Raw genomic sequence first — 16,948 nt, 5'->3', positions numbered from 1 at the left:
GGTCCATTCAAGTTTTCAAAAGGTGGCGATTAGCATGCACGTGTCCTAGAAGTTTATGGCCGCTTCTTTGTGGGGGAAGGCCTCAGTTTGGCCAGCAGAAACCTGTTCTGGAGCTTGCAAAATCCAGCCAACACATTTTAATTCCTTTATTTTCTGTTATTTTGGTTCTGACTCAAAAACAAGCCTGTTGAATAAAACATCCCATATTTGTTCCCTAGCAAAACCCCCTTTATATTGCTAGGCAAGGACAAGTTTTTATTCAACAGTATACTTTTAAAACAGGCATTTTTTCTTTGGTTTGCAACAGCCCAATTTTGAAACATGGTAAAAACTGCTAGGATTTTCCTTTTAAATTCGGTTCTTCCATCTAACTTCCCAATATTGGTGTGCAGCCCTATTCAGGTTTTTTTATACAGCAGTTTGCTTTAAACACAGATGCAGTGAAATTGACAATAGCCCAGAGAGCTAGGATTTCTTTGAAGCCTTGATCTCTTTAACATTTTGTGGCTCAAATGTCCAGCGTTTTCTGCAGCTGAAAGTGAAGTTTTTTATTTTTTTCAGATTTGGCTGACACAGCCTGTCATGCAGGGATCATGCTTTCTTCTGCTGAAGCACAATGTGGATATGGATGGGCATTGCAGGGTCTTTTTGATAAAAGCAATGTGATGTGGACTAGATGAAAACAGCGCCAGGGCAGCATCCTTTTCACTGTAAAATATTCCCTTTTAAATGAGAACTTTTTGCAAGCAGCAGAGCAGCGCTGCTTGGATTTGCTTCTTTTGGGTGCACCCAAGAACACACTGGCACCTTCTCTCTGTGCCCCTTGTTCCAACTCGCCCAATAGGTGTTTGGCAAGATGTTGCAGCCCCTTTTGTCGCTGCAAAACGCAGTTTTGATGCAATGGTGCTCCAAGGAGCCAGCGCAGCCATTTTGCTGTTAACTGCAGAAGCGCAGCTTGGTTATGAATGGGAATTTTGCTGAGTGGGTCAAAGTATGCCACAATTATGAAGGAAGTAGCAAATCAAACAGTTTATCGGTACACAGTGTGAAAGCGAAACACGGTAAGGCCTGTATTCAATGAGAGGAGGATTCCATATAAAAACAAGTATTGGCAAAGCCAACAGTTTTGGATGTTGTATACGTATTAAGCATTTTCCAGGCACTGCTTACCAGTAAACTCGTAATGAGGGCCTGTGTCTTTGGAATCTGGCAAATTGAAGACATACAGTAGGTCTTGAGAATCTAACATAATGAAAAACATGTATCATGCCTAGAAACCTTACCATGTCACCCACAAACATGTCCTTTAAAATTGGGTATGCTTCCTACATACAGTGGACCTTTGAAATAAGCATGCAGAAAATGTACAGTGTGCCTTCGGAATAGGGTAAACTCAATACATACAGCCTGCATTGTTAATCCGGCACATTTGGCAGGCACAGAATGCCTTCTATATGAGGCTTTTTGAACCATAACTGTTCCATATGAATCTGGCATGTTGGGCACATATATACACACATTTTGATGTTTGGAATCTGGCCTCCTAAAACACACTATGACTCAGGAATATGGCAAAAATTAAGTACTATTCATTTTTGACACATACCGTATCTCTTTGGTGTCTGGTATACTGAGAGACAGTACAGCTTTGCAATCTGTTACACTTGAAAATCTGGCATGCTGGGCACATACAACCTGCATTTCGGATCTAAAATGCACAACACATAACGTATACCTTCAGACCATGACATCATGAACATATACACTATGGCTTTTGAATACAGCACACTTTCAAATTTGTACACATGCACTGTTTAAAATCAATCACACTGAACACATGCAGTATGACATGACTTTCGATCTGGCAAACTTAAGAATTTGGCATGCTGAGCGCACACACAGTAAGCACCCTCAACAAATACTGTATAGCGTGTGACATCCGAACCACAAACAGTATACCTTCGGCATCCTAAGCCCGTACAGTATGCCTTTGGATCCATCATGATCAACTCATACAGTACACACTCGGAATATTGCATCCTAAACACAGACAGTATGCTTTGATAGCTGGCATCCGGTGCACATATTTATCTACATACAGGAAGGTAAAAAGTTAATTTGATCACAAACGACCATACAATAGATACGAAATCAGATTTGACGGGAAGCAGTGAGCTTTTTACAATGGGGTGAATTTTTAGTGACATTCTGAGCAAGTTGTGGGTGGCGGGGGGGTAAATGGAACCCTTTTCTGGGGACAATACATAGGAAGACTTACATAGATTAAGGACCATCAGCATAAGTGCAGGTAGACGGTACGGCCACCCATGTTATCCCTGTGTTGCTAACAGGTTTACCTGGAGGGCACAGCTTAACAAATAGCTTGGTAGCCATTAAACTCTTCTAAGGATGCAGCGCACATGCATACTACCCTTAATGACTTGTGTAGGGCAGTGTTAGACAAGGGTAGGCTACTGCCAAGCAGCTCTAGAGAGCATATGGCGTGTTAAACAACAAAATACAATAATTGGATTAACTGCATAGAATCCAGAGCATCTGCAACTGTTGCACGTCCCCCATGCAAGTGTTCCAATCCCTGGTCCACTGATACTCTAGCAATGATGCATGCCTGAGCTCATTGGAGTCTACTTTCAGCTCCAGGCATGCAGCCACACGCATTGTGAACAGAGCATGCATGTACAGGATGACCACTGTTGAATGAGGAGGCGATACCGAATGACAGCAATAGACAATTCTGCAACATTCCAGGGATATTTTGGGACAAAAAAGGGGACCATGTGTGTTTATGTCCAAATGTTGCTCTTAAATACAGTACTAGCCTTTACACGCCCACATTCTCGGATCTCACCTTACAATGTAGTGTTCCCAAAAAAGACAACAACAAAAAAAAGCTTCAGATGAAGTCTCACCAGTGATGTGGACAGTGCTAAGAGTTCTTCCCTTTTGTGCTGATTGTAACTGTCACTGTGTTCTCCCAAATTCATCATGGATTTGCTAGAATATTGGATCAGTGGGTAAGATACATCTATAAAAACTCACCTTTCCATCGAGCAGCCAATTCAGGGTTAGAAATGCTGTACTCTGGTCTGCTTCTTGATAGAATACCTTTTCCAAAAAAGCCCTAAAAAAAAGGAGAAAAAAATGTTTAAATAAATTTAATTATCACATTGGCAATATGTTTTCATATCCGGATATCTGAAAATGGCACACCTGAGGCCTTTTCTCCTGAACCCATGATCACTAAATAGCTGGTCTCCAATCCTGGAGCCTGCCCACTCTTTGTAAATCTGCAGGACAGAACTGGACTTCATTTTGCCCTCCTAGACCCATCCTGACGACAGGGCTGGTGCTGGGACTGCCTCATTGCCATCTCACCCAGGTGTGTCTCTTTACAGTTCTCAATTAAGTGCTGTAAAGTTAAAAGCAGGTTCATTTTGGCTCAGTTAAGAGTTTTGGGCCTCACCACTCATTTTTCTTCTGCGTTGTGTGCAGTTACAGTTACCCTAGAGATCACTTACCAGACCACAGAGTCCAAACGTTCGTGGACTCAGGGAGGCAATAACCCACACTTAGACCAATAGTTAGAATGTAACAGGCACTTTACAGGCCCTTTATTCACATAACATATAAACATATACCAAACACTATAAATTAATGAGGTCTGTTATAAATACATACATCATTATAACTAAAGAAAGTACTTCACTGTTACAGCAGCTGAAGAAGAGAGCTTCATCTTGGCCACTATGACACTACCCAGTCCCAAGACAGGTGGGCAGAGAGATCACATGTTCCAACGGGTTCTGGAGCGCAGCATCCTCCCTCTCAGATAGACTTCAAAACCCGGGGTTCATGTCCTCTCTCTCTCAGCGACACTTCAACAGCCGGGGTTCAAATTCTGAATACTACTACCTGGATACTCCTCTCTTATGGGGAAATGATCCCTGCCCACTGTAGGTTGCCAAACCATATCCAGCCGAAGGACAGCCAACAAGCATGGGGGCACAGAGTGGAAAAATCGAGTTACCAATGAAAAAACTCATCTCGTCTCCCATGCGCTCGCTCCCTGGACCCCTTATCACTGCACAGCTCAGACTCCCTTCTTGGCGCATCCTTGATCGAACAATGCGCCCACTATCCCTCCAAATGAACTCATACGCTGCCAAATATAAACATTGCAACGGTGCAACTGTAGCAGAGTTCACGTCTGCTTAATCGGGGTTCAGAAAAATGTATATTTCCATTGTGGTTATGAAAGTGAATGTCCAAAATGGCTGCACACGGGCGCCATGTTTTTTTAGTTCATTTTGGCACACGCATTACACCAGTGTACCTCACATTATGCAAGTTCCATACCACTGGTGATCTATTACTGCACACTCTTCTCTTCCATTACACTTACAATGTGTGTGGCACTACAAACCTGGATTGACTGTGATTAATAATTGCATTTTAGGTCGTTGATGGCCAGGTCCACCCTGAATGAACCACCTACAGTCACCACAGTGCCTAACTAATTGCCCTCTACCAAATCTCCTGTCAAGACTGACCTACAGAACCTGCTACTCATCTCCCTGTAAACTTAACCACAATTCAATCCCTAAGAATACCCTTATGTTTCTCTCTTTTCTAACATATCTCCTCAACCTCCTATCCCTGCTCATCTACTTACCCTCATCATCACTCGTTTCTATACCGCTAGCTCAGGCTCAACGCTTTAACTATTGCCCTGTCTCACTGTTCTTTCAAGCCTCGTCCCCTGTTGTCTCCATTTTATCCTCCATTCCTCCTCTACCTCTAAAAAGCACTGTGGTTGCTCATGTATTCCACACAATACACCTACAGTACCCCGATCTATCATATCCATCATTCACCAGCCACTCCTCCATACTCTTTCACACCCTTTCCTTCCTACTGACTTCACCGTGGTGCTCTGAAATTCATTACAGACTAGTTCAGCTCCCGCCAATCTACACTCTCTGCAATGGCCATCACCGAAACCTGTATCTACCTCCAAACACACTGACACCCTCACTGCAATGTACTCTACTTACCTGCATTTTCCTGTTCCCCATCATGATCAGCAACTATCTGCCTCACTTCCCCCTCCTCCTTGGAACCCACAGCTTTCAAAATCTGCTCTCATCCCTTTCATCAACCTCTTCATTTATCACCTAACTTGCATCCGCGATCTATTCTCAGACCATGTCCTCCTACTAGAGTTCTACCCAGCAAACGTCCCACTGTTCAAGATGAAATGAAAAACACTTGCCCCATCATCTCCTCACACCTATATGCCCTCTTTAATCCCCTCTCTTGTGGAATCGGTCTTGCCACCTATAAAACCGCCACCGTCATACCGCCACCGTCATACCGATCCTTAAGAAACCTACTGCTGATTGAAACAACCCCTCCCTCCACAAACCTGTTTCTCTTCAGCTCCATCACTCCAAAAGTCCCTGACCGGGTTGTCTTCAATCCCATTGTCAGCTACTGCGAGCACCACTCTTTGCAACCACCTACATTTAGATGCCCGTTACTACGGCGGAGGGAGCCCCCGGTGTGAAGTCAGTATTTGAATGAAGACAACAGCCTCTGCAGTTGCTGCCAGGGACCTTCATTCATCAAGAACATTTTAATACAGCTTCCCCAAAACTGCACAGCTTCACAAAGTCCCCTGGACCACCATTATATTCTCATTTACAGGAATGATCAGACACTTTAAAATGCCTACCACGAAATTTGCAGAACAAAAAATGAAATTTAAAAGAATGCTGTCATGTTTACATTGTTTGCCTGTGAACTCCACAAAGGATGACATTTGGACCATCAAATGACTGTGGAAAATGAACTGATAGAGCTCAGGGAGGCAGTAAACTACTGAAACGGATCACTGTCAAACAGCCAAATTTGGTATGGATTATAGGTGAGAGGGCCACTTATGCAGATCCTCCAGACACCTTCCCTGGAAAATTTGAAGCCAGCTATAATCTAAATCTGCCCCACTTTCAACAGCAAACCACAGCAGAGATCAAGGCAATTCCTGCCTTACATTTGAGGTCGTAGCTGTTTAACGGCGGCCAGGTGGAACAGGGACAATGTCAAACAGCTCTTGAACCGGCAGAACTTTGGTGTTGTGAGGCACCGAGGACCCGACAGGTGGCTCACTGTATGCACCTTCTAGCGCACCACCCTCATGACTATCACGCACCCCAGCTACACCCACAATTACTTCTTCAGGGCCATCTTAACCAAGAAGGCTTCTTACACAGCCACTTGCCAGTACATTCTTCACCTACACATTGCCCACTGCCAAACACTCATGTAGAAGACAAAAAATGATGCAGCATCCATTGCTCTCACAACTAACTTGCAAGGCATAAATTCGTTTGACATCAATTTCTTTCACAGGCCATATTTAATCACTGCTCTGTGCCACATCTAGATTTTATTGAATAACGCGATTATTAAACAAACCTCGCACCATTTTTTCACGGAGAAGGTGGCCTCTTCTCCCAAATTTATAGCTATATCTCCCATGTTGCTTTGCAGAAGATAGGCTTTTCAGAAATGAAAAAGCTGCCGGTTTTTCGTTTGATGGAAGACATAAGCATAAATATAAATGAGAATATCCAGCGTTTACCAGAAAGTGGAAAAAATACCCTTTGTTGGAGGAAAAGGGATGAAATGGCATAAGACTAGAGGCAGGGACGGGGTAGAGGACATCATGTGAAAATGAGTAATTTGGGAGACGAGGGGGGGGGGGGCTGAAGGCCAATTTCAGAGCTCCCAAATATCCAGTGTCATATTAGAAAACAGGATTGGGAAACGAATGTGTGTCACACGGATAAATGAATATTTGCGGGTGTTTATGGATAACTCAGGGTTATTTGCAATACATTGCTAATATAACCGCGGTTATGGTAAAATAGTTCAATAAAAACAAAACAAAAATACAAAAACAAAAAAAAAAAAAAGGCAGAATTGTACAGCTACAGTGAGGTGTTGGTAACATATTCACAAAGGCTAAACTTACTGACCAGGGCCAAAGGCCCTGGCTAGTGGGCTCGAAAGACATGGTGACGGCCTTTGGCCGTAGCCACCTAGTGGGTCCAAAAGAAACCTATTGGGAAAGCATGAACAGTAGACACGGCCAAAGACTGTGGCCATGGCTAGTGGCCCGTAAAAAAAGGATGGTATTCCAAACCCCTTGAAATTCACTGAAAAAACCTTAGATACAGTGCAGTTAAGTTGTGCGGATTTAATGCAACAAAACCCTTGAAATTTAGCAGATGTGTGAAGTCAAGACCAGCTTAACTTAGCACTTTCCCGTTGCAAAGCCCATGAGCACCTACATATTATAAGAGAAGGGATTCACTATTTTATTTGTCCATTTGTAATGAGCCAGACCCTGCATTCATCTGGGCGCAGAGAAGTAAAGAGGGAGTGAAAGAGGAGACAGGGGACAAAAAGGGAATCAAACAGGTGGATGGATTTACTCAAATATAATCGTTTTCAACCCTTCCTAAATTTCAGCAGATTGTTTTCAGCGTGCAAGATTTTAGGAAGTTTGTTCTATAGGGTAGCACACTGAACGGCAAAAGATCTGCCCATGCCTCTGGCCCGCTTCCTGCTGGGGACAGATAAACAGACCCCATCACGCGATTTAGTAAATCTAGCAGAGCAGTGAACCTTGACGCAATCTTTTAGGAAGTCTGGGGTTTTGCCATAAAGACAATTATGTACAATTGTCAAGGCCTTAAAATTTATCCGAGCTGCAACAGGAAGCCAGTGCAGGCTCTTTCTGTGGGAAGAGATAATGTTGGGTGGAAATTAGTCTATCCCACCCCCCTTGGCGCTTCAAGGTGAGGCAAAATCCATATTGAGTCATGTTGTGTACAAGGGGGGTGAGGACAGACCTATGAAACTCAGCACGGATATAATATAGCGCAAATGATAGATGCCTAGATATAGTGTATGCATAGAAAGAAACACCATTTTGTACTTATGGCAGATGCATAGTCTGGCAGGGCCGCGCGGCACAACTTTAGCTCCATGGAAGGATTCAACTAGGCCCAGATCATTAAGACGTGATGAGTCCACACCACCAGGTCTCATGGAAGCTCCCCCCTTGTCCCGGAGAAGGTCCATGTATAGGGTCTCACCAATCAGTGGTGCTACTTTTTACTGCATGTTGATAATGCGCTACTCTGCTTGTACTAGTTTGGCCCAGAATGTTCTCGAGCAGCAGAGCCCTTTGCTGATAACTGCGTTCTGTACAATTAAGCCTGGTTATCCTTGCAAGCCATATCTTGGCCTTTTTTTTCCATTAAGGGTTGTATTCTTTCTGGCACGAGTGTGAACAGGGACTTGCCATCATTTGGTGACCCTGCCAACGTGATCCCACTGCATCCCATACCTGCAGAGGTATCCAGGTGGCCTCTCCAGAAGGGGCATGCCCACCTTCAGTGGCCAGTCCCAAAGCACGTACTCACTAGCCTTGTGGGAGCTGTCTTTTCAGAATTCCACCTGCTCTTTGGAGCGGGGTGCGGCCCCAAGGAGAGGTGCAGGCTGGTTGTGGAACCCCATGAACTGGAGTATGACCTGCAAAGGATAACAAAGTAGGGCTGGATCTGGATGTATGAAGCAGTGTGAACACACGTTGACTGAAGTTGAGAGTGTGGCATATTTGTGGATTCTGGCAATTTTTTTAATGAATTCTTTTAAAGGATATTGAGGAAAAGGAAAACCGGAATAGAGAGAACACATTCTCCACCCCTGCATCCCCCCCCTTCCTCCTCCCCGACCCCCTCACCCCCCAAATAAGGGGACAAGGTATTGACCAGTGTGGGGAAAATACAAGAATATAGGAGCTCTGTATAATTAGAGAGCTCGGGAATATTAGCTTGTTATTTTAGTTTGTTTTGTTGGTGTATTTTATGATATAAGGAGGAGGCCCAGGAGGAGCGTGTATGTTGAGTGTGTGCTGCCGTGAAAGGAGTGTGAGGTTTAAGTGTATAAAAGCTCTAGCAGGGATATGGGATGGGGGAATTGAATGATTGATTTTTCTGGGGGTTATTGACTAGATTGGATTGCATTGTTGGCAAAAGCAAACTACATATTTTTTTAAACAGGCTATTTTCCAATTGTGGTGCAGTAGCACAGGCGTAGCCCCACTGCCAGATACAGGAGAGACACGACTATGGGGGTAGAAACGCCCCTAGACCACATATGCAAGGCCCTGCCCTATATTCTGAAAAAACAACCAATGGGTGACTGAGTCTAAGGGAAGGGGGGGGTCGAGGGGGGTGGGGGGATGGTGGGGGGGGGGAGAATGCTGGCCAGATCAGGGCTCATTTGACAGAAGCGTGTTGGAACATATGTCCACCTACCTGACAGCAAAATACAAGGGAAGACTGTTGCAGAAAAGAAGGGAACTATTGAACCTCTGAAAATTGTTTGAGGACCCAGAGGATCGTAAGGGACAACACACAACAGTAGTAAAGAGACAGGCACAGGGGAAAACGGGAAGAACGTGGAAGGGAAAAAAGGGATCTATCCACTAGCAACTCATCCAGTGGAAGGGTATACCAACCCAACATATGCATTAGCGGGCACGATGGAAACACCAGGCACAGCCCTACCCCCGCCTTAGGTCTCACTCCCAGAAGTTACTGCCCATACCGGGATGAGCACAAGAGACCTAGAAGTAGCACTAGCATTAACACGGACAGAACTAGCCCGGCTGAGAGCCGCTTGCAATGCGACCAAAGTAGAAACATCTGTGCCGCCTATAGGGGCGCCGGCACAACCAGCAAGAGACGAGTGGAAATTGGGGAATTTCTTATTCAGAATAGACAGTGCACCCATAAGAACCGTTCATGTACAGCACGGCAGAGAAACAGACAGCCTGGGCTATGAGAATGTAGGGTCCTGAAGAGGAGATGAGGAATACAAAGGGACACCGAGCAAGCCCCCAAGTGTACCCTAAGGTTACAAAGTATGTGGGACAGAAGACTGAGAGAGATTTGGCAGGATAGCCTTAGCGAGGAAAAAGCAAAGTGTGATCAAAAGTGGAAAAAGCAAGATGAAAATGCAAATGTCACTAATACACAAGGGTGCAGGGAGGCCTCCCTATATACCAGGGTGCAAATGGACAAAAATAACCCCCTCAAGGCACTCCCACAACTCATGGCGAGGGCAGGGAAATGGATTTATGTGTTTGAAAAGAACACTGCAGGGGTGCCCTTAGCAATAGGAGATATCAAATGTCTGTTAGTGGCCGCAGTTGGGGAACAACCCCAAAATGTGTGGGTAAAAGCAGGGTACCCAAGAGTAACGTTGAGCAATGATGCCCATGATGGAGCGTCATTTAACAAAATTAGAGCCAGGGTATGGAAGGCGCTGTGGCAGACGTTATCAGATACTCCAGAAATATTTTACAAAAAGAATTGATCATGCAATGTACAATGGAGGATGATGAAGACGGAGCACAATACATCCTTAGGGTACAAGAGATGTGGAGAGCAGAAATGGGCAATGTCTGGGACCAATCAACCTCACTTTTCAATTTATAGTAAAAAAGGGCCTTCCTAAAGAAATGCAGAAAGCGCTTGCCAAATTGCAGGAATAGAAGCAAAAGGAAGGCCCAAAACTCAAAGTATTATAGAAGGATAAAAGAGTGTGAGAATGAAACGATTCAGAGGCTACAAGTTGAATAGCGGCAGTGTGGGCTGAAGGAGGACAAGGACAGTGGGGTGGTAACCCATAATTTTCGGGGCCCCAGTTGCAAAGACAGCAGCATGGACGAGGTGGGTTCTGAGGTTCGGGGGGGGGGATTTGGTGGTCCGGGGCCAAGAGAAGGGGTACCAGGGCAGTGCTGAACATGTGGGAAATGGGGCATTTTTCCGGAGAGTGCTGGAGTAGGCAGGGAGGGGGGGACAACTACAATCAGCTGAACTATGGCCCTTCACACCAAGGGAATACCCAAGGTCTACCGCCTAGAATGACCGATACCATATGATATTTACCAGGCTTGCGCACAGCTACCCCCACAGCTTCCCGGCCCCTGTCATACATAACACCAGCAGCAGGTAGTCCAGCATCATCATACTGGCCCTAACCTGTAGCAAGCGGAAAATAAGAATGCTTTTTTTCCCGCACTGCGCCCAATGGCACATTAGCCCCATTTCAAGGCACTACAGTGGTAGGGGAAAACCTTTCATTCCCTGGGACAGACACTTACCCTGACTAGAACAGCCCACTGAGCACTTCCTTTTCCAGTCTGGTCAATGACACTAAATCCAGAAGAGCAACCGTTGGTGGGGGCAGAGATGGGCAACAAAGAAATTCATCTTTATGGTGGACTCGGGAGCTGAGAAGTCATACATCAGTGAAGGTGACTTCCAGTTATCAGGAAAGACTCAACACGCAGGGATTCTCTGGGGCTGTTTTAACGGTTCCATACAGAAAGGACTTAGACGTAAAGGTGGGAGGAAAAGTTGTAAGGGCCCCCCTCTAATACTCCGAGTGTTCTACTGTCAACTTGCTCGGTGGGGATCTGCTAAGTAAGCTGAACATGACAATCTCATTCCGACATATGGTTTGCTCAACCCCTGGCATGTGTTCAATGAGGGCAATGCTTGTGATCCATGCCATGGCACGCGTGGTATGAGGCATTCCCGTTAACCCCGACATCTGTGTTTATGGCATTACTGTACTTGCATGAGCAGTCCCGCAAACTACTAGAACTTTCTGGAGAGTACCCACCGATTTAATTTTCCAGCCCGTGGTGTCCGCAGAGTTGGTTGTAGGTACAATACTCTCCATAGACCTAGAGGGCCTGCTTGCGTCAGCCAAAAGAATTGTTGTCCTAGGAACTGAACCGCACGGATGCCAGTGGTACACCGAGTTATGCATTGACCCTACTGTGCTCCTTAAAGAACAGACCGATGCTGAGCTTTTTGAGGACGGCAATAATGACGGAGAAATCATACTCGAAATGTGCATACCCTGTGAGATTATGGTGCAGTACCAAAGAGCTCAAAGACCCCTCATGGCTGTTGTCACACCACCCCCCCATTCAGCCAGACAGACATACAAGTTCCCACACATTTATGGACAACTAACCCACATGATGTAGGGAAGTTGAAGGAAGGGAACCCAGTCAGAAGCACCGTAAAGGCCGGGGCAGTACTACCCCGGGTGAAGCAATACCCATTGTCCAGAGAGGCAGAAGAGAGAGGGGGGGTTAAATCAGGGAAACAAAATAAGCCCTACTACTTCATGGCATCATAGTACCCTCCACCTCACCATGCAGCACAGACATATACACCATTAAAAAGGTAATGGTGCAGATGGAGTATGATCCAGGATGTCCGCCCCCTCAATGAAGTAGTACAGAAAGTTTCCACTGGTCCCCAACCCGGCATCCATTTAGGGCAGCATCCCCAAAGAAGCCACCCATTTTACATTTGTAGATTAAAAAAACGCCTTCTTCTCAGTACCCCTGCACCCAGTACCTCACAGCCATTTACCCTGGGTGGAAAGCGCTATGGACATGCAGTTTGCCCCAAGGGCACTGCAAAAGCCCCAGTATCTTCAATAGGATACTGCACGAAGACCTAGGCAACATCCAGGTACCCAGCACAATAATTCAGTACATAGATGATTTACTGGTATGCAGGGACAGTGAGCAAAACTGTCACAGAGACTCCACTGTCCTGTTGCAATTGCTAGCGTCTAAGGGGGGCAAGGTAGATGAGGCAAAGCTCCAGTTCTGCCAACAGAAGTACTCTAGCTGGGGCAACTTATCTCTGAGAATGGGAAAAGAATTATCCCAGACAAGGAAGCAACATTGTGTGTCACTCCCAAGCCACTCGCAGTGAAAGTCATGCAGAAATTCTTAGGATTATACAATTACTGCAGGGCATGGATTCTAGACTATGCATCATACACCCGGCCACTCTTACAGGGCCTCAGGGAAGGACAGAAAGAATAAAATCGAATGGACTGCGGCCATGATTAAGAGTTTAAATGATCTCTACTGACCCCGTCCTTGCCACACCAGATTACACGCAGGAGTTCTATATATTCTCTCACTCGAATGGCACCCTCAAGAAAGCAGTACTGCCACAAAAAAGCACAATTGGCCATATGCCCCTGGCCCACTACAGTGGCACACTTGATTTGGTGATGTAGGGGCAGTTCACATACGTACAAGCTCTTGCTGCCGCTTTCTTTGCAATCAAAAAGATCGACAATTGAGATGGGGTGCTCAGTAACTCTGTATGTGTAAAACCATCATAGATCGCACAAAGTTGACCCTCACCACCCAGCAGGAATCAGCGTACGTGATTATTCTCTCAAGCACACACATTCACGTTGTGAGGTGTAAAACAGTGAACCCAGCAACGTTCCTCACAGAGCCATGCTCCCACGAGGACTTGCAACACCATGACTGTGCCGCTTATGAAGGCAAGGAGGATAATAGTCCCAAAGCCAGATAGCCCATTAGGAGAAGAAGAGATACTCTGACGCATCAGCAACAATTGACCAGGACACTTGGAAAAGGCAAGTTGGAGCGGTAGTGGTGCGCCTAGAAGCAGGCAACTATGAAACACTAGTGGTGAAGAGGTTGCCCATGCACTACTCAGCACAAGCGGCTGAACTCGTAGCTGTTATCAAGGCCCTTTGGGCGTCGATAGGGTATTATGCGACCATCTACTCAGACTATGCATACGTCACCACAACAGTGCATGTAGGTCGTGCTGGAGATGGAGGGGCTTAAGGCAGGCAGACGGCACGCCAGTGCAACATGCTGCCCCACTCAATACACTAATTTCCGCCCTCGCAGAACCATATGTAGTGGTGGTCATCAAATGCCCAGCACACACCAATAACACTGACAAAATCTTATTAGGCAATGTGGCAGCCAAAGCCACAGTATATTTCCCAGTGCCAACATCTGCTGAATACGTCGTTGCAACAGTCACCACCAGGCCAGAGACAGCGGCATTCACAGCTCTCCCGATACCACAAATAATCGAGCTACAGCGCAGGGCGCCAAAGGAGAGCAGGACTTTTGGCTCAAATGTGGGTGTGTGGAATCTCCAACTGACCTTTTATGGAGGCAGCAAAGCACACATGTCCCCTGAATATTATTTCTGGAGACACCACTTGATGACATCACAACACTTTACCTTTGAGTCAATGACATGACATTTTGATCAGAGAAGATGGCTTCTGATCCTGCCAATGAATGCAGGACGATTTTTTGACCTAAAGTAAATCAATCACCAAGGGGCAGCTTCTGAGGGGGCACCAGAATTCGAATCGATTAATCATGGCTGGTGATTATTTTCAGTGAATGGACCTAAATATATTCACACATTTCTGCAAGGGACCAAGAATAGCAAGGGAGCTCAAAATAACTTGAGGTTCACAAGTCTTCTCCTACTATGTGTTGAAATGGTGCATTTTACTGCATACTATTTTTTAAAAGCAGGTTATAAAGCTGTAGTATCATGCCCCTGCCGTGAAGCAGTATCGAAATGTAAGGTAAGTTCAAACCTTCATTTTTAAAATAATACCAGAAGTCTTCAGTGCTTCCTCCATCTAACCATCCACTTCACTCACCGAGAACATTTTGGCCTCTACATGGTCATTCACGTCACACACACTCCTCGTTCCCAGAATATTCCAATGGGCACTGAATACAATACACATCCCCTCCCACCAAACCTCAACACTAAATGACCCCTGCCCCAACAATTCCCCAAAAATGTGAACGATTAAATAGAATCACCAAAATTTAAACAGCAAAAAACACAAACACAAAAGATTAATTTAAAGAATTACTTTACACGCCATTTCAATTTGGACCCATCACATTATGCTTGGACCACAAACAGGAAAACCTCACTCTTCTTCCCACACCTCTCGGTTCTCCAACATTACCGACACTCGTGTTTGCTCAACACCCACACTGACCGTCTATCTCCACATGCTACCTCACCATCATCTCCTAGGCAACTTTGGCGAGTAACCACTTTTCTCTGTACATCCCTCCTCACTTCTTCACAATTCCATTTGCTCAACCTGTCCATATTGAACCATGCTCAGTCTTTAGCGTGTTCACAAACACTTCCTTTATCTTGACAGGATCTGAACATTTAATCACCTTTATGTGGCACAACTCCCTTTTTTAATCTTACCTATTCTCCATCCACAAACCTCAACCTCACTCCACTCACAACACAATGCTCTCTAACACCAGACTCGGCCTCCTTAAAAACGTATTTACTCAAGCCGGATTCAACTCGGTTAGGTTCTCTCCCTCATGATCAAGAAGGGAGACTTCTCTATTCCCTTCAACGACGTTTTCATGCTTCACAATCTATCTACTATCGCCACACCCCTGGCAGATTGTTCCCAACAGCTTGTTCTATTGCATTTACCATGACCTTGTTGTACCGCTCCACCAACCCATTTGTTTGAGTGTGATAATTTACCGAACATCTCTGCTCTGGGCGTATTGCATCATCTCCCCACTCCTGAATTGTACCCCATTGTCACAGATAGCCAATACCCCTCTCTCTGGAAAATCTGCTCAAAGAACGTTATCACTTCACCAGTATCTACCTTGCGCACAAACTTTCCATCAACCTCTTTAGAACGATAATCAGCCATCGCAATGGGGAACCTTATCTCCGCTTTCAACACGCTGCATGGCCCTATGATGTCCACACCCAATTGTTCCCAAGCTTCATCAGAGCGTTGCATCACAACCATTTCTGACCTTTTGACCTTGCAACTCTTGTCAGATTACTGACATGGTCAGAAATTCCTCACAAATCTTTCTACTCATGTCAATTCCGGGCCAGGAATATTTCTCTGAGCTTCTGCTTGGTGCCCGTGATGTGCCTTTTCAATACGCCCATCCCTAATTTTCCATGGTGGAAAACAAACCACCTTCCACCAAGCACTTATCTCACACTTCCCAAAATGGCAAAATGTTGTCTTCCAGCTCAGCCATCTATGGCCAGCCACTAATTCATGACAGGCTGCAACATTTCAAAATTCCTCAATTATTCTTCCCATTTTCCTCTTGGTACGGCATCCAACACCACGGCCACAACATCCCAAACACTCCTCTGCTGTCCCCCTTGCTCATTCAACGGCTGCCTCGATAAAATACCTGCCACCCTTTTCTTCACACCAGGAACATACTTAACCTCAAAGTCATAATCTTGGAGTTGTGATGCTTAACCTCGCTAACCTTGGAGCTGCCCTACACATGCCTTTTACCGATGGCAACTCTTATCAAAGGCTTGTGGTCAGTACAGATCATGAATTATTTTCCTCACACATACTTGCGGAAATAGTTAGCTCCCTGCACACAAGCCAACAATCCTCTCTACACTACTGAATACCAAGACTCAAACCTCCACACGGCCTTTGAAGCATGGCACATCACCTTCTCTTGCCCCGCGACCACCTGTGACAACACGGCTCCCAAACCAATTCCACTTGCGTCTACTGCAATCTTGGTACACTTCCCAACTGCAAACCCTCCAAGGTTCACAGCATCGCAAATATCTCCCTTTATAAGTTTCATGGCCTTCACACACTCTCATTCTAGCACGATTTGTTATCCTTCCTCAACAATCTCTTAATAGGTTTCATCAAACTCACAACATTCTTCACAAACTTGCTGCAATATTCAGCCGAACCCAAAAATTACCTCACTTCATCATTCCATCTACTTTGGGCCTATACCCCTTTCTACTGACCAAATGCCCAAAATACTCCACCTCCTCCCTGAATTTTCATGTGGTCCTCTCAAACCCTTTTCCTTCAATCTTCTCAAAACCATACTCAACCTACAATCATGCTTTTCCACACCTCTCCCAAAACTATGATATTG

At 45.3% G+C, this 16,948-nt stretch overlaps 1 protein-coding gene across 4 annotated transcripts in view; it reads right to left on the bottom strand.

The window, feature by feature from the left end:
* The window catches only part of TSEN2 (tRNA splicing endonuclease subunit 2), a 270,669-nt gene that overhangs the window by 236,866 nt on the left and 16,855 nt on the right, over positions 1-16,948 (bottom strand). For 2 of the 4 annotated variants that reach the window (XM_069643933.1, XM_069643935.1), the window contains exons 2-3: positions 3,061-3,142; positions 1,171-1,242 (exon numbers count right to left, since the gene is read on the bottom strand). In XM_069643933.1, coding sequence (XP_069500034.1) covers positions 1,171-1,242; positions 3,061-3,142 — 154 coding nt within the window. The remainder of the gene's footprint in view (positions 1-1,170; positions 1,243-3,060; positions 3,143-16,948) is intronic. The other 2 variants (XM_069643934.1, XM_069643936.1) reach the window with 1 other exon arrangement.

This window comes from Ambystoma mexicanum, chromosome 2p (genome assembly GCF_040938575.1).
Source record: "Ambystoma mexicanum isolate Mex_15411 chromosome 2p, UKY_AmexF1_1, whole genome shotgun sequence".
NCBI classification, from domain to species: Eukaryota; Metazoa; Chordata; class Amphibia; order Caudata; family Ambystomatidae; genus Ambystoma; species Ambystoma mexicanum.
This window is presented reverse-complemented; position numbering and strand designations above follow the sequence as displayed.